Raw genomic sequence first — 23,821 nt, forward strand, 5'->3', positions numbered from 1 at the left:
ATTACTGTGTCTTCAAAAGGGATTCAGTTGGTAAATTAAATCCACTTGTGTGTCATTAATTTCCTATTTTCAGTTCTGTAAAAAAGGATTTATTACTTTTATCTTTTTATTTTTTGTATCTGCAAGATACAAAAATCTGCAAGAATCTCATCAAATCTCATCACAATTTTTTTCTAGTTTCTGGAAACATCTTAATACACTTGAAATAAGACAAAACTAACTTAAAAGTAACTTTTCGGAAATACATAGGAGCCTGTTTTGAGTCAATAATTTCTTGATATCGACAAATGCTAGTTCCACTGGCATATTATTTCACTTATGACAAGACATTTTTCCTGTTGAAATGGTCTGGTATCGGAACTGGTACTTTTTCATTATTTTTAAGAAATTATTGACATAAAACATGCTCCTGTAAGTTTTATGTTCGAAAGTTACTTGTAAGTTACTTTTGTCTTATTTCAACTAAGATATTTGCACTAGAAACTAAATCTAAAAAGATTTGGCATTTTTGCAATGTTCAAATGGTTTCTTATCGACAAATAAAAATCCTGGGTAAATACAAGAAGTTGTTTTCAAATAATGATTTCATTTAAACACACCTGTCACTTTGAAAAAGCAAGTATTTACGACAAAAGACTTCACAGTTAAGGTTATGCAACACAATCTACCCAGCTTGAAGGTGTTTGCTTGAAATACACAAATAATTTTGATCTTCCTGGTGATAAATCAACACATACTAATAATGTCATTTTCATGATGACAATTCCCTTCAAACACATAAAACTCTTTGGGTGAAAGTTTTATGTAAATTCCAGAAAGGCTTTTCTGGCTTCTGATTTTATTGCATTTCTAGTTGAAAATTCAAATTTGAAAAGAGTTATGTACAGAAAAACATCACAGCCTATTTTTTCTTAAACATTTATTTTCTTGTTTCAGCCTTTTGCATATTGCACTTGTAATAAAGGGTGTTCCTACAACATGTGCAATTTCTTTCCAATACATCCACATGAGTAAAATACTTTAGATTTGGTTTAGACACTGAGTTTTTAATCTTTTGCAAATGGCACAATAACAAGACTTGCGCAAGACTCTCTTGTTCAGTCCTTATACGACTGTCTTTGACGTTTTATGTGTTCATCATTAGGCTATATATGCTGAGCAAAGAATTTCAGTACGACAGCAACTGCGTCAAACGTTACACCATATTCTTGCAAAAACAAAGCAGTTTTACGTTTTCTGACATGTGTAGAAAGAAGGAAGTAACCTCAAACTGTGCTAAAATGGGAAGTTAATAGTTTTATATGACTCCAACAAGCTGCTTGGATCATTTCCCCCTTTCAAACTGTTGCACTGTAAACCCCTGAGTGGTTTCTTTTCATGTTTGCTTTACAAGTTTCCATTCTAATCCTCACTGTTTTCTAAACCAGTAAGTGGATCCCAGTGGGGCTGCTTTTAAAGAAACTGATGGCACCTTCATTGACAGAATGCTCACATCTAACAGCAGACACCCCAGATGGGATGGATTAATATGTCTCCCTTCAACCTGTAAAATTCAACAGTTCCATGAATAAATATCAGTTTCTTTCTCACAGTGCAAATGCACTTAAAAATGACACATTAATTTGCATTTGCTGTCAAGGAGAAAAATGTGTGTGTAGCTGATGAGGTTAAATCAGTTACAAAGTCAAGAGAACCCAACACAGGTATTGAATCACCTCCTGTTCTTGAGGTGATCCTTCAAGCCAATTTGGCTCGATTACAAGGCAAAAGATGCAATATGGCACAAGCAGTTTCTCTAGAATAAACAAGGACATTTTTTATTAGGTTTTCAGCACGACATTTAAAAAGATGAAATTCAGAGGAAGAATCAAACTAGATCATACAGAAGCACAAGTGAGTAATCAAGCTGACTGATGACTATGATCTGTGTAACAGATCAAAATAACATAAGGAGTAGGTTAGGTCAAAGTCAGAAATATTTTTATCCCTGACTTCTTATTAGTGTTGGTTTATTTAATCGCCAAGCAGACCTTGTGCAGTTCCTTGCAAAAACATTCAAAGGTCTTTATGTTTTCCACATTTTGTCATGCTACAACCACAAATTCAATGTAGTTTATTTGGATTTTATATGATAGACCAACACAATTATAGCACAGTTTTGGGAGCTGGAGGAGAAAAACATAAAAGGTAAAAATTGTGTGTTGATTTGTGTGTTTTGTTGACTTGTAATTTGTCCTCTTTATGATGATCCCCCTAATTAAAACCTATTGCAACAGTTTAGCTTCAGAGGCCATCTAATTAGTGAATTAAGTCCATCTGTCTAATGTTATGTTGATACAAATGTAGTGTTTTGTGACATTTGAGGGTTATTAGTGAACAAAAACAGTAACATGACAACCAAGGATACACACTATTTATACTCTGAAACATGATGCCAGCAGCATCGTACTGTGGCATGATTTTTTTTTTTTTTTCAGTTAGGAACATTTCATAAAATATTTAACCAGAGGAACAAGTGAGTGGTTTTTGTCAAAGTATTTTCATTTGTCAGAATATCCCAGACAATGCACAGGTCTACAAAGAGATGTGACTTTGTGACAGAGAAATGAAAGATGATATTGTCATGCAGAAAAGGGCAACAATTTCAGTGTTCCGATTTCCAAAACTTGTAGCAACTGACCAAAAAGTCTTTCAGCTGCAAATATGAAAATGGGCAACAAAATCATTGACGTAAAGTTAAAAAAGAGGCCACACTTTTCAGACATTTTGCCTACAGTTAAGAATCTCTGTAAAACCAGCTAGATTTTAAAATTTGTTTCGGAGTTATGCTTTATTTTGTGTTGGTCTATCACACATGATCTCCCTCTCGGTGTGGTTGTAACTTAACTTTGTGATAAATGTCAGTTGGTTTGACTACCTTTGTAAACTGCTGTATATCTATAGCAGCAGGACAAACAAAACAAAAAGACACAAGCCACATTTGTCACGGTCGGTGATTGCCTTTTGTGTTGTTGAATGGGAGTGGTAGCAGTTTGTTCATGTTCTTCTGGTCTACCAGGAGAAACTACTTAACTGATGTTGTCTCTTGTACTTCCTCGTGCATTAAGAGTGTTTGCTTGCTTAGTGATATGATATGATATGAAAATAATGTCTGTAATATCTGTCATTAGGTATGTAAAGCAGTTGATTGTGATTTGCGCAGTCATTAAGCGTTGCGCATGTTTTCCTAAGTTTCATTTGGTGTAAAGAAAATGTTGCTTCTTTGAATGTCAGCCCTTTTAATTAAAAGTAATAAAATAGTTTTGTTTGCTTTTTAATTGAATTTCAAAAAACATTAAGGAAAACTAAGTGTGCATTCACACCAGACACATTTGGTCTGCTTTTAATGGACCAGAATTTGTTTTCCTCTGTCGATCCTTACCTTTTTTGCAAGTGTGACTATACTCAAGCAAGCCCAGGTGCAAACCAACTAATCAGACCAAGATCCACTTTTTGAGGTGGTCTCAGTCCTCTTCCAAATGGACCGTAGTGCAGTCCAAACCAATAACAAGATACATACATCTTTTTGGGCTTCCTGGCTTACTTTTGCTGGGCATTATGGAAAAACTGAGTCCTTCAAGGTTGCTAATGGTACTACTGCATGTACTGATTGTACTGAAATCATGCCATTTTCTTCTCGGCGATACTGCAGGCAGAATGCTGGGAGCCAACATCTCGCCTCATTGAGCTTGCTGCTCGCATTTGCCGATGTCACTGAGAAAGTAAAACTATCCCATTGCGAAACCTGTGTTGCATGAGCTGGTCTTGACTTTTAGAATGCAGTTGTAGTTGCAATACCAGCACAAATGTCAACAACTGAAATGCAACAAGAAGAACTTACAGTTTGTTTTTTCTGTGCTTTGTCCTCCGTCGTTCCTGTCAAATGGGAGGAGTGGTTGTCACCCACATGACTTTGTTTAAAAATTGAAGTCCGTTTGCAGAAAAGTACAATGTGAAAGCGAACCCCATTAAACAAACTAACAAAAAAGTCTGCTTTTAGTCCAGAAAATAAAGTGGCCCAAAAGACTGTTCTGTTGTGAAAACATCCTAAAATTGCAGATAAGCCTAAATAAACTTCACCACATTATAACCTAGTGGTGGTACAGTCATGAAGTGGGACTACTTTTCTTTGCAAGGACAAGGATCACTTTTCATTTGCAATGAAATTATCTTTTTTCTAAACATATGGTTCTGTCCTGTTCAAAGCTTATCATGTCCTTCAGCTTGAGCTTTTTACTTATAAACTGACTGTACCCACAGGTTTTCGAGAGAGTGCCTTTGCATATGCGATCGCAGCAGCTGGGGTGGTGCACGCGGTGGCCAATGCCTGCTCCATGGGAAAACTGAAAGCATGCGGCTGTGACGAGAAGCGGCGCGGGGACGAGGAGGCATTTCGACTCAAGCTCAGCCGCTTACAGCTGGAGGCCATCCAGAGAGGGAAAGGGATGGTTCACGGTGTGATGGAACACTACCCCGCCGAGCTCTCCGGACTGCAGCCAGACTCCTGGGAGTGGGGTGGCTGCAGCCCTGATGTGGAATTCGGGGAAAAGTTCTCAAGGGACTTCCTGGACGCCCGCGAAACCTATAGAGACATCCATGCAAGAATGAGGTTGCATAATAACAAAGTTGGGAGGCGGGTGAGTGTCTGCCCTACATAATACAAACTGTTTATATATAGCTTGTTTTATTCCCTTGTTTCTAAACAACTAAGCTTTTCTTGACTAGTAAGTTGTTCTAACATGGTAATGTATATCAGTGATTGATGAAATGTGACTTTTGATATTTCCACTAATGTAAGGAGCTTTATTTCTTGGCCACAGCTAATTATACCCTAATACACCGTGCAAATTCAGTTGAGCCAGATATTTACAAACACTGAATAAAAAAACACAATTTCAATTTTTTCAATGTCTGAAGTTGAATCTTGAAACTTTTCTTGTTTTAGCTTAGTTAGAATTCCTCAAATTATTTCTGTTTGCTAAATACCAGAAAACATGGCAGAAAATATTTTTTAGAATTGTTTTCTAACTTTTTGAATTTCAAAAGTTTACATACAATTGATCACTGTCAGGGATAGCTGTCTTGAAAACTCCTGATATGCTCCAGTTGGGTTTTCTTTTGGGTTTTCTTCCACAAACTCCTCACAATCGTTTGCTTGAGTTCTGGCCCATTCCTCACAACAAAACTGGTGTAACAGTCCATTTCGTAGCTCACCTCACTCACACAACCCTTTTTAGAACTCTCTCCGTAGGACTGAGAACATTGTTTTGTTTTGTCCTTTAGTCACTTCTAGCTTTGACTTCCTGACTGATATCTTTAGAGGTCCCTTCAATGTTTCTGCATAATGTTCTTTTCCTCATGATGCCATCTACTATATTTCACAACATGATGCTGCCACCCGGATGGGGTAGTCATCCCTGTTCTTGCTCCAGATATAACAATGGTAATTATGGCCAAAAAGTTAAACTTTATTTTCATCAACCCAGAGGGCATGCCTCCAAAAATTAAGATATTTGTCCCAGTGTGCATCTGCAAAGTACAATCTGTATTTTTATGTTTCTTTTTTAGTAAAGGCTTTTTCCTTGAGGGGCCTTTCAGGTACAGGGCAGTTTGACTGTGGATGATGACACTACCTTACCAAAAGGTAGTTTTTGTTTTTGAGTATATCTGCACATTTTGGAACAAAAGACGTTCACCTCTGGGACACAGAAATCATCCTCTGCATAAGCATTTTGATAGTTGGACATTCTGATCATGTCAATACTTGTATAAAATTGTGTGAACAGATGAACGCGGCACCTTCAAGCGTTAAATTGTTTCAAGCGATGAGCCAGACTTGTGCAGTTGCATAATTCTCTTCCTGATATCTTGGCTCATTTCTTTTGAATTTCTGATCGTGTCATACTAGGAAGCCGTGTGTTTCAGGCGTTCCCTCGAAATACATCCACAGGTGTGACTCCAATTAACTTAATGTGTCAGTTAGCCAGTTAGAAGTTTGTGGAAACCCGAAAGCTTTGACACAAATCATAAAATTTTAGAAACGACTGACCAAATGTATGTAAACTTTTGAAATTGATTGACAAAAAAATGTTCTCTGGGATTTAGAAAAATACTTTATATAACTAAACTAAAACAAGAAAAGTTTGGTCTGATTTAACTTCAGACTGTGAGAAAACAATGGATTTGTCTTTGTAATAGGTTTATGTAAATATCTAGTTTCAACACAAAAAGGTGTAGTGATCCTTTTGTTTGCTATCTTGCATAATATTCTTCTTCTCTTTAAAAATATTCAATTAAATATACACTTTAAAACTCTTCAGATAGATGGGTTTTTTGGTCATAATTGCATCACATCACTATGCATCAAAGCACACCTGCTTTTCATTTCTTCATCTAAATGGTTCTTTTACTACATTATATTGCTGCTCAATTCTGTGATAAACAAAATAAAACAAATATAAAAACAATGATAGCCAGATGACAAGACATTTCAGGTATGATGCTAAGTATTTATTTACTTGAGCTTTGCATGAGCCTCAAAGACTTGCTACATCTTGTCACTTCAATTGTGTGACATTAATAATTTGGCCATAATGTTTCCAGAAGGATCGTGGCAAAAATATTTGTCCATGATGCTAAATAGTTAATATAATAGAAGTAATGCTTTTCTTCATAAAACTAAGTGAATGAAAATGCAGTGAACACTGTTCCTCTGTTGAAAAAGTGGAAATTTCAGACTTATTTTTAGAAGTAATAGACAAACTTTAATATCCATTCTTGAGTAATAGTTTCTGCCATCTTTAAGGTTTCCTACTTCTTCTAAACATAATTCCTCAGTTTTTGTCCAATGCTTAATGTGTCTTTTCTGAATAAATTTATTGCAATTTTCAAACTTTTTCTTTCACATGCTACCAAAAACTTTGGTATGTGTCTGGATAAGACGATAGTCAAGTTTAAATATATACTGCATTTTTTAAGAATCGCTTGAGATGCATCCCATTTGCTGTTTCTTCTAAGACTGAACCCCCTGACCTTGTTTTCACATAAGCTCAAAATTCAAAATTTTTTTTTGTACCTAACAGAAATAATAACTGTCTAATGATATAAGGTTGCCACACTGGCTGTCTTTTGTCAACACATTTTTTACTCTTGATTAATGTCTTTTATGACAAGATTAATGGAGATGCAAGAGTTTGTAATTAGTTGAGAATTTTCCCAGTTTATTTTATTATTTTTTCAAAGGGAACAATTACAACCGCCACCATTTGAAAAGACACTCGATCGTTGTTTTGATGACTCGTTCTAAAGGATTTTCCCTTGGGGCAACGCAAGAAAAAATGTAAATGACATTGATAAGCTGGGCAGCAACCAGCTCTGTTGTGGCAGAGAGACAAGTAGCAACCATAAATTACTCATTGTTCCCCCGTTTCCTCCAGAGTAATTTGGGATTGTATCTTTTCATCAGTTTACTTCTGGTTCCCTTGATTTTGCAGACAAAACACAAATGGGTTCGTCAGCTGAATGCAACAACAGCTGGCCTCCCTTCTGTAGCTGAATGTTAGAGTTAGTCATATACACATTTATCTGATGTTATTTTTGTATTCAGCCTTTATTTCACCAAGAAAATTCCATTGAGATCAAAAATGTTTTACAAAAGACAATCCTGGCCAAGACTGGCAGCTTATCAGATTGATGACAAAAGGTTTCTATTAGTGAGGGGGAGTTGATATGACATGAGTAATAATGAATTGCTAAGCTAAACAAAGCTTATATTTTACTGAGTTAGGCCTCTTATTTTGTTTTAACAGATTGATTCAGTTTCGATTACACAATTGTTATTTTGAATGAGTGCTTCATCATAATTCAGATTAAAGGAGGGAAATTGACTCAGACTGTCTCACGGCACAACATGCATCTATGTTTTGTTTTCTTTACTTATCTTCAAAAAACAACACATCCAAACGAAATGCTCATTAACAAGACACATTTTGTATATCTGAGATGTTGCATTGTTAAAATATTCCATTACCATTCACTGGTGTACAATGTGAAACAACATATCTGCAGAATTCAATATGCTCTTTTTTGCAGCCTTACAATTCAGGTTACAGTGATAAAAATATAATTTGACAAATTAATTTAGATTATTATGTGTTCCCTTTGAATTGTGACTTGCAAACTCCAGGCAGAATTATTTGAACAACAGATCTTCTAATTGCAAGGCTACCCTGCTACCAACTATGCCAACTGTCCAGCACAAGTTAAATATGTAAAAAATGTTAACCAAAATTATATTTTGAATCAGTGGGCAAGAATATCTCAAAAAATAACATGTCAACACACAACATGTTTATTAGCTATCATAGTTCTCTCTGTGATTATCATTTAAAAAAAATTGCAAAAATATATTTTTTCCATATTTATTAAGACTGTTACCATGTTGTGACAGGATAATATGAGATAGATAATCTGTGAGAAGATCAAGCTCCTCCACCTTGTCCCAACATCACTAGCAGTCTGCAAAATTGCCTGGTCAAAAACAACCAATCAGAGACAGGAAGAGCATCTTAGTGCTGTCAATCAAGCTCATATGCATGGTGCTAAATGTTCTAATGACAAAGAAACAACATATAGAAAAACCAATTATTCATTGTCATCAGCCAACTAGCATTCGTGGCAGGAAATCTTGTGGTGAACCAACTCTAGCATATCAGAACGCAAGGCAGAGGACTTTAGAACAAGAGTGGCTGACAGCGCTAAGGCCCTCCTCCTGGCTCTGGTTATTTCTCACTACGTGGTGTTTTTCTATACAGGGAGGACTGCAAGAAGGCAGAGGAAATATTTTTTTCATAGATTTTCTGTCTTATGCCATTATCATTTTAACAAATTTGTTGAAGACATTTACATGCTGCAACTTTTATGAGACCACTGGGAGAAGTAATATTCTATCATAAATGTTTAGGGTTCTAAAGCAAATATTTTTCTAATGTGAGGGAGACACGTTCCCTTCAGACATAATTACTGTAATGCCCTTGTGCCATAGACACCTCATTATAATAAAAAACTGTGGATTAGATTAACTTTGCAGCAGTGGGAATATTTGTATCTTTCCTATATGAACTATAAAATAAAATGGGGTGCAACCCTGGCTCAGAAGGTGAGAGTTGTTCTGAAACCAATAGGTTGCTAGTTCAAATCCCTCCTCTGTCTGCCTCAGTCATTGTGATGGTTTTAGACTCCAGACCCCAGCTTACAGACAGAACTGATGGCCTCTGATGACCTTTGCAGAGATAAAGTGTTCTTCAAATGTCACTGTTGTTAGACATCTGATGCTTTGATCTCCAAAACATGAGTTAGAATATAGAGCACAGAATCTTAATTATCTTTTAAGAACCACTTCATGGACTCTTTTCTTTGTCTAATAAAGGAAGTTAATTATTAAGTAACACACCAGCTTTATTGAGTCTGATCTCCAACAGGTTACAGGTGGCCACAGGCTGGAGAGCATTACTTCAGTGAGCAATGACAGTAGACAGAGCCAATTATAGATAAAGGTAAATAACTTAGGGGAGAAATAAAGCAGTTAAAGAGAAAAAAGCAGTGGGTAAAGACGGAGAAGCAAATGAGTCAGTAAAGAACTGCAACAGCTCACATCTGATGACTTCAGTTGTAAAGTACAATAAAGCCTACTAAAAACAAGCCACAAACATGTACATGCATACACAAGGTCCCTTGTATGAAACAGAAAACACTGACAGGTGGGGCTGTAAAAGAACGCCTACCCATCTCTTGTGTCTTTCCCTTCCAGCAACCCACTGATATCACCACCTCACCTCCCTCCAGCCCAGTCTTACCCCTGTCCCATTCCCCTCTTCAGAGGAGTAGTCTTTAAGCAGAGGAATGTCGTGGGGTTTTTTTTTTCTCTTTTTTTTCTCCTTTCACAGGGTGTGCATGTTGCCTCATGCCCACCCGAGGGTTCTCACGACGTCCCGTCTTGTTTTTAGCCCTAATTAGTGACTGCTGGCAGTTTGAAAACAGATGTTTAAAACCCTGCAAAAGATTTTAGACTTCAAACAGCGGGGCGGAAAGTAGAAAGAGATTCGCCCTTCCTTCCCTCATTTCTTTCTCCCGGACTCTCTACCTCTTCCAACCTCTCTCTGGCTGAATCTAAAAATGACAAAGACAATTTGTGGCATCATATAAATAACTATTACGTAAACGACAAGTTTTGAACAGGTTTTAAAACAATATTCTTTGCTCGTCAGTGCTGAAAGAAATCCATCCCACATCCATTTTGCTGCAAAAACAGACAGCCCAGCCTTCCTCTATTGTTAAGCAGCTGCAAGCTGCACACATGGCTGTTCAGTAGTTCACAGTTTGAAGTCAATAAAACATAAGCAGGCAATAAATGTCTTGGCTAAATAGTTTTCTTTTTTTTTCTCCTAGAAGTATCCTTATCGTTTAAAGAGCACACTTCAAAAATAAATGTTTGGCACACTTCTGTGTGTTCATGTTGCAGATTTAAGAGCCATGTCAAGGTTCTGTTGAATCCTGTCTTTTCATTAGGTAGGCAGGTGGTGACAGTGCTGGCTACACAACAGTCTGCTGTGTTACTGGCAAGCGTCTTGATAATTACGATTTACCATCAGGCCCAGACTGCAGGGGAGCACAGAGAAAGAAAGGCTGCAGCTTTGCAGGAAGGCAGTTACCTGTCTCAACTCCTCTTTTCCACTGCTGTATAAAAATCTGTAGCTTGTAGCTCAACATCATCCCAGTTTTTTCTTCCTCTATGTTTTTCAATCAAATTTGACATGCTATGAAAGTTCAAGTGAGAATATTCACCATTTTCATTTTTACTACACTGAAGATGATTGAACAAATGTCGACTGTGATTACAATCTAAGCAAACTACTTATAGTGAAAACGATCATTTATATAAATAAACAGCGCCTTGGAGAAGCACTTATGCCTCTGCTATCTTGCGTCACTAGCTTCATTGTGTTTTGGTGACACATGGACATGACCTAGAACCTAATTATGAGGTGAAAGAAAAATTTTTAATGCCTGTAGTAAATATTTGCACATATGTAAATGAAAATTGTGGCGTGCATTTATATTCAGTCTCTTTACTCTGATATACCAAAATAAAATACAATGCATCATGGCAGGTCAGGAGTAGAGTTTGAAAACACCATCCCAAGTGTTGGAGATTTCACCAAGTACCATTTCATCCATCATGTGAAAATGGAAAGAGTATAGTGCATTGTCTTGATGGATAGCCACAGAGATATGGCCATCCATCTAAACAGTCAGGGTTAGGAGATAAGTGCACTAAACAAATGTCTTTTATCAAATAATGGTGAAAAAAATAGATGTTGAAAGACAGCCATTTGAAGACCCGTTTGCAATTTACCACATACCATGTGCAGTAAATTGTGAAAGAAGGTGCTCTGGTTGGATGAGATAAACACTGAAGTTTCTGGGCTGCAAGCAAGAAGCTATGCATTGTGTATTATTAACACTAAATGTAAGAGGTTCCTGGGTGTGATGGAACAGACAGCCAAACAGAATATGGAGCAATAATTCACCTTGCAATGGGTCAACATTGAATACAGCGACAGCATGGTTAAAATCAAAGCATATAAGTGTTTTAAAGTTGCTCAAAGTCCAGCCCTAAATCCTGTTAAGAATCTGTGAACTTAAAATGAATGTTTCTCCATCAAGTTCGATGAAGCTTCAGTCAATTTGGAATCGACTGTGAATATTATTACGCCTTCATAAACCTCTTTGTGTTAGCATTTTCCTTTGCATTAGATTGATTTAGGTTGAAGTCTGTGGTTGTGATGTGAAAAAAATCAAAAATAAAAACACCCAGGGGATGTGAACACTTTTGCAGGACAAGTCATATTGTGAATGAGAGCATTGCTTTGTACCAAAATGCCAAACTCCTCAACAACGGAAAGAATTGGTGATTAAAGTTAATCAGCCACTTTAGAGGAGTTTTAATAGAAAAACTTGTTTTTGTAAAGCAGATGTTTTAAAGCAATCGAGGACTAACTTTGTGTATGTGAGGGCTTAACACAGCTTTAACTGGGGCTCTGTAAGATTTATTAGAAGGTCATAATGAATTTGAACGGCACCCCTTTGAGATCTGCCCAAACCAGCAAAACTGGGACTCCCAGATCGTTTAATGGCTAATTTAACCCATGAGCAATGATGAACTGCTCATAGGAGGCAATTCAGGTTAATTCACTTACTCAGAAACCACACAAAAGGAATCAACTGTTTGATCAAGCAACGTTAGTGCTGCATTATTCCTGCAGTTCTCAGAGGATGTTTTATATCCTCGGTGGCATGCAGGCCCTTTCTGAAGATACAGAACAAGGAGATCTGTACTTACACACACTGTGCAAATACTAGTAGAGTTCATGTGTCTGCTTTACTCATGCACACACACACACACACACACACACACACACACACACACACGAGTATGTGCAGAGGCAAATGATGCACAGTAAAAGTTCAACAGGTGGAAGTGCTTATGTCTGTAATAACATTTTATTAGAGTCTTTAAATGAGAGCTGGGGATACTGTGTGTAATTAACAGTGAGTAAATGCTGCATACATAGACACAACTGCACACACAGTCTGAGATTGCATAGCTGTATACGTTTGCCCTGTAACTGCATGTCATTGTGTCAGCATGTGTATTCATACGCGCATGCTTAGCTGCTCTTTTGAAGCAAGGCGTTTGATTTGTTTAAAGTGATGTCTGGGTTTAATGTGTTGCTGTGGGATTTGTTTGTGTGCTTTGATTTTGCCTGGGCTTTCTGTTGGGCTTTAGGGTTCTTTAGCAGATCTCCTTTGAACTGGCAAACACAAGGCTGCGAATGGAGTCTGAGCTGTTTATCTGTGAAGAGGGGTCGACCATGGGACACGCAGACATTAGATTAGGATTTTCCCAAAAGAGATTCATGCTAATGACGCAGGGTTTAGTGCAATGATCAAACTTAAAGCAGCAAACAAAACTAGGAATAAGAGGTTAATTTTTATTGGCACAGTAGAGCTGCTTGTTATTGGCAAAGACATTGCTCAATGTGTGTGATTCCATATGCAGAATACATCATACAGCCCATGTTGCAACGTAAAAATGTGTTCCTAATTGTCAATTTGAAAGGCCACTTGGAAAAACAACCGAATTACCTTGTCGGGTTTTCAGATTAGTCAAGGTGGGAAGCACAATCATTTACTGCTTAAAGAAATGAGCTGTCAGGAAAGGTTAATTATAGCCACATTCAATGGTTTTTGACGCCTTTGTCATGCTTCTGGAGTTTTCCTCATATTCTTACCACTGGTCATCATCTCCTGATTCATAACTGCGGAGTTGCCATTGACTCATTCAAACCTTAATTGAAGTGACAAAACTAATAGCGTGTACCTACACTTTTCCTTTGGCATACTGCAGTCCTGAGTCTTAATATGTTACGAAATAGCTGCAACAGGCAAGTGCATGCAGGAACCGAACTGCCTCATTAAGTTTGTATGTTCTGAAAAATCATCACTGTAATTATTGACTATTGTCAAGAGATATCCAAAATTTTTCATAGTCACAACACTGCAGGGCTCCGAAATGCTATTCTTTCTTCAGCTATTCCCTCATTTTACTCTGTGTAAAATAAAGTAGACCAAAGTGAGTTTCCTTTAGTCTACTGTGTCATGTCGCCTCCAGTCCTAGTCTGCCACCAATATGTTGTATTTGATCTCTGTCTGGGGTTGTTTTATAGATGCCTCTGTCAACTCTCTTAAGCCCATTAAAAGTTGCCAGATGTCTGTTCTAAATATGGTACACAATTGACTTTCTTTGTAGTGTATAGGCAGAGTACAAGGTGTTTTTACTTTGCCTATGTCTGCTTATGTTTTCCGTGGATCATATTTTGTACAGACAATTGAAAACTTAAAATTAAGAGACCAGATCACATGAGAGGTAATTTGCAATAAATAATAAATTAAAGTGCCTTAATTTAATGGCTCACCTGGTGAATCTTTGCATCTCCCATTTCAGCTATTTGGTGAATTAATACCTGCTTCTGCTATGCTAGGCTTATTTTCCCCAGAGCTCGGACTTGGATCTTCAATCTTCAGCTGAGCTCTGGTCCACAGATCTCCCAAATGCAGCTCCACCATATTAGCAGCAGGGTAAATGGAGAAATACAAACAAAACAAAAGTGCTTGTCTTATGTTAGCTGGAGAAATGGCTCGTTGTTTGATGTGGAGTGAATAGGAAGCAAAGGCCCTCATACTAGAGAAATCCTGGAACTGCTAAAATTTGGATGCCTCTCAATTTTTGTTTTAAAAAAAATAGTGAGTACCTCAAAACATATTTGACACCAAAGGCCACAGCAGAAAACACATAACTGAAAAATCTGAAACTTGGGATCTGTTTATGTTACAGGTTGTTTACACTAAATATCAACTGTTTTTCTTTTCTCAAGTATCCATGTTTCTCTCTTTCCAAACCTTTGACCTATATTTGCAAATCCTGTTTCACTTGTCTAAGACTGTCAAGCATGACAAATCAATTTGGGACTACAGATAGCAATCTAATCCTTATGGTAAGTAACCATAGACAACAATATCTGAGAGCTGATAGGGTATCCACTAGATGTAGAGGTGATTGCTGATGATACCAACCTTGCCTGTCATCTCATTTTCCATTTGTCCTAAATTTAACATCAATATTTTTAGGGTTCATTTTCAGACTCTGCAACTGATTTTCTTGTTTTGGTCCAAACTTATGTAACACACTCATTGGTAAAGATAATGTGAAACAGGACTTTTTCTGTTGTTTATAAAAATCACAATCTTTCCTGTGATCTTCAATCAACTTCCTTGAGTCTTTGAATGCTCTCTGTCGGGAAATATAAAGCCGCAAAGTTTTTAGCTCAGACAGGAAGTGTTTGATCAGTCATCCAATTTTAGCCCATGTCTTTATTTTCTCTTGTACTAGATACTCATAGCTAATGCTCTTTGTTTGATGGATCAAATCACATGTTTTACAGGCAAACCACTTCAATTAGAGTGAGAGCAGACAGCTTCCTTATTTCCTGTCACCTGTTAATGGCCCAAATTTTACCTTTTTTGTCTTTCATCTACACGCCAAAAGAGTGTTTCCTAAACACCTACAGCACATTTCACTCACAGTTCTTTTCTTTTGTTGAGGTTTATGAGGTTATGCAGACTCTGTTTTAAACTTTGCCTGCTTAGGGCGTAGGGTGTGCATATGTTAACAATGGGTTTAATGAACAAATATATCCCACAAAAGATCTAACAGATGGTATTCCTTTGATGACACATTGGCAGAAGTGTAAAAATTTAAATCAGATGTAATTTCTGTTATTTTGAAAGAACATTTTTTTGTATTTCCATTCAAGTCCAAACCTCAGCTGTGAAGGAAGAGACTATAAACTTAATTGACGTGCAGAGATATAAAATGCAACATTCCCTTTGCCTGTGGTACATGTTCCACTGAAAGTAATCTGTTCTGCTTAGCAGTTTGGCAGAAATCATTTCTGAGTCGGATTCTGCCTCTGGTCCATCTTGATTGAAAATGTGTTTTTTCTTCTTTGTGTTATTATGGAAAACTAGATTAAAGATCAAGTCTTGATCACCTATGAAAGGAATTCCTGGATTCTTCATTTCATGATTTGATGTGTTGTAATTAAAACTGAATTAATTTATCAAGATGATTGTGAAACTGTTGGTAATGGGTTTAGACAGTCGATAGAAGGGCCAACTAATGACTTCCTACTGTCTCATGCATGCTTGTGCTAACCAGTAGTCACACATAAACATATGGAAGTAAGTAACATTGGTCTAACTTGTAAAGTCTTTTCTCACAGAAGTATTTTTTACTGCTTAAAGAATTGTATTGATTCAGTTTATCTTTGGCATTAGCTGCAGCCACACTATTTCTCATTGTGCCACATATGTTGACTATTTTAAGCAATTAAAATGCACAAACAATAATGTCTTTTGACACATGATTTTTTTACTGATACAACCAGAAAAAATTCTGACCTTTTTTTGCAATGTCAACAAGACAAAGTATTTGGCGTGCTGAGATTAGGGCATCTTCATCAATGCAGAGAGTTTGTATTACATGGTTTCAGATCGGGTAACATTGCTTTGCAATTCATTGTGAAATTTGTTGCTGTGGTGCATCTGTCTAATGTATAATGTCTCAGTTTTTTTGGCAGGCCCAAAAAGCCTGTGGCAGCCTGGAGAACAGTTTATGCACAGTGAAATACGAGACTCTTGAGACCCCCTCTGAAAATGCTTATACCTATTTAACTTTGTAGTTCAAGCACCAAAAATAGATCAACATGCATTAATACACACAGTGAAAACCATCTCTGCAGGGGTTATCTACAGTCTTCCTTATTTTCTTTGTTGGGGACTACCGCCAATCAGCATCAAGAAAAATAAATGCAGCTCCTGGATAGACTGCTTTGCAAATACCAGTCAAAAGTAGTTGAAGTAGCTCTGCGCCAAGTTATTCCAGCCAGAATTGTACCACCAGAAAGGATTGTGTATTGGTAAAGGGGCTGCAGTCCAGGGAGTATTTCACTTTTTATTTGAATTGTCCATCATAAAGTAGTTTCCCATCTTTTCTCTGAATACATCTTTCTGAAAATATGACTTGGAGCTTTAAATCTGTTGATTAGACACACAAAAAAAAAATACTTTCTCAACCTTGTTATAAAAAAAAACAAGAAATACATTTTTTGTCTTATGTATGAAAGATCTGAATACCATTAAAATAACACCGCACAGAAGCTCCTTTTTCCAGTTCTACTCTTCTTTGAACCCCCTATCCCGCTGTGAATGACCCGTCATCAAACAGTAGCAATGTGGATGCAATTATGACTCCTAGGTCAGTTTGTCTCTCTAAGGTTTAAGTGGGCTGGAGCGTTTCATGATTACAGACTTTGCTCTGTGTTTAAGGCCCGGACGTTTGTGATTCTGGGGTTGCCTCTGACTCTTTCTAAAAACTTGCAAAGCTGCTCTCTAAACTCAGTGCAAGTGCTGTTTGAACTGTTTTACTGTTGTTTATCCTAAAATTTTACAGCCTTTATTATCCACTCTCTACTGATCACAACTCCTTTAAACTTTCCTTTCAAACCTCTAAATCAGTACAACATTGTTGACACAAAAAGTGCAATTGTGTGTTATTTTTTTTTATCTCAACAAACTGTAACCAAATCATGCAATGATACAAAAACATTTTGCCATCTTTTAAATGATCATTACAGCATTCACTCTACAAGAAAATGCTGTATTTTTAAAATCTATTCGTTTGCATAACTTATTCTTGGATGACATGACAATATTTAATTTTCCACAGGAATAATGAAGTATTTTTGACTTAAACTGAATTGATCAACTGGATCTTGAAAGTGTAAAAAACAATCTTAACATGTCAGATTATTGGGACTTAAAAATACAACATGATTTAACTTTTTTCAATCTTTAATGCAATGTATTCTGTACAATCAAAATAAACATATTTTGCACCTGATTAAATTGGGTGCAGGATTATTTGACTGCTTTGACAAAATCTCCTCCAAAAGAAAATTCCTCCTCATGAGCGTGAATCAGTGGTTTTTGGTTGCTAGTGCAAGTGATGCACCAACCGCAACAAACAAATTTTGACAACAGAGATCAAACAGTTTTCAACATCTTGGAGGAAAAATCTTTCTTTGTGATGGCTGCTGTGATCGTAATCTGATTCTTGTCCTCATTTGCCCAGATAAGAGAGCATCTCTTTTCCTTCATCCGCCTGTTAAACTTGTTGAAATATGAGCTTTACATTGAGCTAATTCACACCGGAAACATGAGGTACACTCATTGTTGAATCTCTGATGTAAATCAGCCACAGCAGCAAATCATTATGCCTGACAGCTTCTGCTATAGTGAAATAGGAGCTATCGAGTCTTATATCTACAACTTTATAACACACCTGAAGGTTTTGGGTCAAAACTGTTAGTCTGTGTTTATATCTATTTGGTATATCATCCTGGTCTAAAATATCTGATTTTATTGAAAGAAAATTTATTCCACAGCATGATGGTGCGACTGCTGTGCTTCACTGTGGAAGAGATGTTCTTTTGGCGATGTGCTACATCATTGTCAACTAAGTTCTTGGAGATTTTAACCAGGACTGGATTCTGTCTTTAAAACTTTAGAATTTCTTAGTTAATCCCCTCTCTTTATTACTGAGTCTGTTACATGTAGAACCCATCCAGTACAATGAGATACACGAATAAATCCAGTTCAGTAAGATTAAAGACAAGAATAACATCAAGAAAAGAAAAACAACCTAACCGGAATCAAACCATGCTTCAACAGCGCATCACTTTAAGGATGTGGACATATATGCAACCAGGTCACTACTTATTATTACTTATTGTTTTTTTTCTATTTCTTTTCTAAAAATTATTCATATTTTTCAGTTGATATATATATATAAATCATGTAAGCAAACAATTTTGAGAAAGTTTTACTTGCCAAAATTTGCCATCGTAGGACCAGTATGCGCACTTCTGAGAGCCACACTAAATAATTGAACTGATGGTGAAATAAAAAAAATACGAACCACAATTTAGCTATAAATGTCATTTAAGTTTTAAGTTTTTTGACTGACACTTTGTGAAGATCTGCTAGTGTGCCCTGACTCAGAAACCTAAGCAGCAAATTTGAATGGTTTATTCTAACAGTGAATAAAACAGCAGGTAAAACCAAAGAAACTAGTGGCGTAATTATACTAAAAATATAAAAAAAAAATTGCCATAGTAAACTTTAAGTAGGTTAGTTATTAAATAAGTGACTTTCTCCCACTTTCTTTGAAGTCGCTTCATGAGGAACTGCATGCTTATTCATAAATTATCATCGTGAAAGGGTGTATTTTGTACTTCATGGCTATGCCTGCTTCTGATATTGCTGCAAGCCATTTGTTATCAAGAAGAACATCTAGCACATTTGTTGGGAACATGCAGAACTTTGCAAAATTTTGTTTTTGGCACAATGAGAGGGAAAATGAAAATGCATCAATAGTTCATAGACAGGCAAGGGCAGTACTTCTCTACAAGCCTCTGAGCTTTGTTGCTTTCAATATCTTTAGTGCCCGGCGTGTGTGTGTGTTTGCGTGTGTGTGTATGTGTGTGTTGATAGGGGCGGCAGCAGTAGCATCTGTCAGTACTCTGGGTGGCCTAGTGTTCCTGTTGGTAATTGGATCTTAAAGTTTTGGACTGGTGCTGACTGATAAACACCCACCAACACACATATATGCACACATTACGAAAATGGACATGGCTCATGTAGGACTTGTTTCTGTTTATGTCTGTGCACCAAATGAAATGAATGAGGTTATATTTATGTATCAAGATCCTGAGTGGAGTCACCTAAAATTATTTTCAAACATCCTGATAGTTTGTTTGTGTGTCAAAGTGTAGTTTAACCAGCATTATCAGAGCCTTTTGCACATTTATGATGAACACTGACTGCGTCCGGTGTCCTCTTAAACTATTAAAGTGAAAATATGTAAATACCACAAAGCCCTTATGCGTGCAATGCTGTTACATGAGGGTCATCCTTGGAGTCATTACTTCATGCCAAACGATGAATAATGACAGTGATGTCTGTTTGGGTAATACCTGCATCTACCGTGTTATTTGATATCAGTAGGTTTAACCACATACTCAGAGTCAGACCACCTGGATTTCCTACTGGGGAGCTGTCTATTTGTGTAATGGTTTCTAAGGCATTAAGCATACATAGGATCTTGGAGAAAAAAAAAACACAACTCATACAGTGCTTTGCAAAAGTATGTATGCCTGTTGAACTTTTTCACATTTTCTGATTTTACTATTATAACCTTTAATGTATTTTTTTATTGTTACAAAAATTAGGCATGTTTTTCTTTCAAGTTTTGAATGAATATCAGAAACAATGAAGCGTAAGCATTTTTCTATGAGGATGCAATTCATGATGATATTCACAGTCCGATAATGATGATGTTCAGCTATGATTCATCTGCACATTCTTTAATGCATCTTGTCCTTTACATGGGTTGTGGAAAACAATATTTCTTTCAAGATTACAATTTATTTATCTCCATTAATCAATTCAGTTCCCTACGTCCAGGGCAATGTACTCTATTCTTATGTATACTAAGACCAGTAAATATGTTACATACTTAGTTTCCTGCCATGCAAAGTGTTTTGTTCTCCAGAAAGTTAAGTATTGGTCATATCTGACCAGAACACCTGCTTCCACATTTTTGCTTTGTGACCTACATGGCTTGTGGCAATCTGAACATCTTGTGGCTTATTTTTATCAACAGTCATCTTCTTGCCAGTGTTTCATAAAATCAGATTTGTGGAGTGCATGAGTAATCGTCAACAGATTCTTCCAGCTGACCCATAAATCTCTGCAGCTTCTCCAGAGTTACCATGGGCAGCAGGAACACTTCTCTGATTCATGCTTTCCTAATTTAAATTGAAGTTGGGGAAGGCAATCGTGCCTTTGTAGATTTACAGTGGTGCCATACTCTTTCCATTGCTGGACTGAAAAGTGCTCTGTGAATGTTCAAGCCTGGATGTATGGTTTCTGACCTAACTCAGCTTTAATATTCTCCTAAATTTCATCCCGAGGTATATTATTTGCAATGTGTCAGGTATTCAAATATCACGTACAGCCTATTTATACAGAAAATAAGTTAGACACAGTCGGACTTATTTACTAAGTAGGTGACAATTTGGTAAACATTAATTTTATTCAGGAGTATCAGGATGAAAATTATTGCTACCTGTCCCAAATTTGTATTTGCAAAATGAACATCCAGTATATTTGTTATATCACCTGATAATCATGTGCAGCTTTGCATTGCTCTGTCATATAAGCCTCCAATAAAAAGCATTTTCATTTATTTACTAGGGTCTAAAACTTTAAAAGCCAAACACATTAAAGAAAATAATTAATCAGCTTTATTCATGTTCTTCCTATCCCTCACCTAACATCATTTCCTCTCTCTCTCCCTCCTCCCCAATTCCTCTTCCTGTCGTCCTTTGTTGTCTTCCAGGTGGTACTCGACAACATGAGAAGGAAATGCAAGTGCCACGGGACGTCAGGGAGCTGCCAGCTCAAGACTTGCTGGCAGGTCACTCCAGAGTTTCGGCTGGTGGGTTCAATCCTAAAAGAGCGTTTCCACATTGCCACCCTTATCAAGGCTCAAAACAGGAATAATGGCCAGCTGGACCACTCGAACCATAACAACCACAATAACCACAACCACCATCACAGTCATCGAGAGAACCACCAATCACATCGCCGGCGGCTTAACATCGGGGAGCTAGTGTATTTTGAGAAGTCGCCTGATTTCTGTGACCGGGACCTGAGCTCAGACTCGGCGGGCACACAGGGCCGGATCTGCAACAAGACTAGCCCAGGGATGGACAACTGTGAGAGCCTGTGCTGTGGGAGGGGGCACAACATTCTGCAGCAGACGCGTAGCGAACGCTGCAACTGCAAGTTTCACTGGTGCTGCTATGTGGTCTGTGAAGAGTGCAGGATAACAGAGTGGGTCAGCGTTTGCAAATGAAGAAAAACACACTAAAAGTCACCAGACATAAGAATTAAAAGACAGACAAATGCCCCAATGTTTTTTGTCATGGACTGCAGTTTTTTTGTTGCAGAGAAGTAATGGAAGGACAGTGTGATGCATTTGATGCGGCAAACGGAAACCTGTGTTGGTCGGTGTAGAGCGTGCACATGCAGGAGGTGCCTGAAGCTGCCACACACCACCCCTCTTTGGAGACTATGGAACATAGTCTAAGCAAAGAGGACTGCTTCAGAAAGAAAGTAAAATTTCTTCTTAGCTTTATTGGTATAAGATCTATTTGAAATTCTGATTTGCTTTGTATATTTTAAACAATTCATACACTGAGCAGTTCAATCAGCAACTGATGACATTGCTTGAATCCAGCCATTTTGATGTCGCTTGACCACTATCTATACACACAAGTGTAGAAATTTAACAGATTTATTTCAAAACAACAAATAATATTTCAGCACTTGCAGATTTTGTGCCTTCTTTAAGGGCAGTTAAGGAGTTTCAATATTTATTTATAGCAGCTGTCATGTTGCACATAAGACAGAGCAGGTTTAACTGATACTTTGTAAATCCTCCCATAAATGTTGTGTTGTGTGTAATAAAGTATAACCCTGAAGACAACTATGACATCCCTCAGAGAACATGTGTTCTAGTTATTGTAAGGAAAGAGAAGATATAGGTCTAAAATCAACTTCCAGAATGGACTGAGCTTTTTATGTGTCTGCAGCCATGACAGCTGACAGGTTGAAGGTAAAGTCAACCAAAAGACAGATCTGAAGCTGCATGTTGGTGCTGTTGCTTTATGGGATTCCTCATGGCACACCTTCACCTTCTTCAAAGGGAAGAAATAAAATTAACTTGCAAATACCACTTCTAAACACTAAGTGTGTGGAACCACTTAACGATAACCACAGACACAAGATTGTGCCACTGTTTTCAGACCACCAAATAACACAGCACTGATATGCAATTCTCAGTTTCCAGTGTGTCATGTGTGATCTGTGTGATGTGATACGTGATGTACGAAGATGGTCAGAATGCACAGTAAGCCCAACAAGTCCACATTTTATCTTTGACGTGATCTAAACAGCACTGTAAATAAAAAATGAGTAATGCTGCACAAATGCCATCAATAATGTTCAAATGTGTCAAGAAATTGAGTGCACATGAACAAGCTCCAGTTGCACACACACTACAAACATTCTTAAGTGAGATCAGGCAAAGTCTTTCCCGTCTTGTGACACAGTGTCTTGTGTGCAACACTGTAAGCTTCTTGTATGTACATTCACTTGCTTCACAAATTATCAATGTGTACTATAAGGATATTCTGATGTCAGCTGCAAAGTATATATAAGGAACAGTTTAAGTAAGCTACTTATCAGATGGTGTAATTTATTTAAAGCAATTTATTTTCTGTGTTTAAAACAGAAAATGGAAATCTGGGATTGTGTAACCAGTATAACTGATAAGTAGTTTGCACATACTGAACAGTGTCCAGCAGAACTTTGAAAGATGTCAGCATTATGTATTTTAAGTGTTAAATGTAATGTATGTTTGTATTTTTCTGTTTTAATATGGTTATTATCTAAGTTATTTTATTTTTGTGGATAACTTAATATTTGTAAGACAATAAAAACAGACTGTTCATGAAAGAGGCTTCATTGTGATCAGTGATTACTATACTATCTTACAAAAGGTGCAGCTATTTACAGCAAGTTATGATTTAATTGTTTACTAATATTTTAAGTTTTTTAAAGACAACCAAACTCAAGCATTTTCTATTTTCTAATTTAGGTTTAAGATATGTTTTGAAACATGTAGCATTTCAATAAAAACTCGCAGTAACATAGTAACTTGGTTGTGATTTAAGATGCCTAAGTGTTTGGAAATACATACCATCCTATAAAATATACATATTTTTATTTATTTGTCATTATTTTGAAGGAAACAGTTTTTACTTTGAATTAAATTTTGTAAAGTCTATGAAAGGGTAGAACATCTGAGGGGGTTAATGCTTTTTAAGGGAACTGCATCTCACTGAAATAAGACCACTCCTAAAGAAACACCGGAATCTGAATAATTGGGTTGCAAAAACTCAAAGATAACACA

General features: G+C 37.0%; 1 protein-coding gene across 1 annotated transcript in view; it reads left to right on the top strand.

The window, feature by feature from the left end:
* The window catches only part of wnt10a (wingless-type MMTV integration site family, member 10a), a 29,685-nt gene extending 6,339 nt beyond the window's left edge, over positions 1–23,346 (top strand). Inside the window, exons 3-4 of the mRNA XM_055032335.1 lie at positions 4,300–4,676; positions 21,182–23,346. Coding sequence (XP_054888310.1) covers positions 4,300–4,676; positions 21,182–21,700 — 896 coding nt within the window. The 3' untranslated portion in view covers positions 21,701–23,346. The remainder of the gene's footprint in view (positions 1–4,299; positions 4,677–21,181) is intronic.
* Positions 23,347–23,821: the final 475 nt, after the last annotated feature.

Source organism: Poeciliopsis prolifica, unplaced genomic scaffold, assembly GCF_027474105.1.
Source record: "Poeciliopsis prolifica strain line A6 unplaced genomic scaffold, Auburn_PproV2 SCAFFOLD007, whole genome shotgun sequence".
Classification (NCBI taxonomy): Eukaryota; Metazoa; Chordata; class Actinopteri; order Cyprinodontiformes; family Poeciliidae; genus Poeciliopsis; species Poeciliopsis prolifica.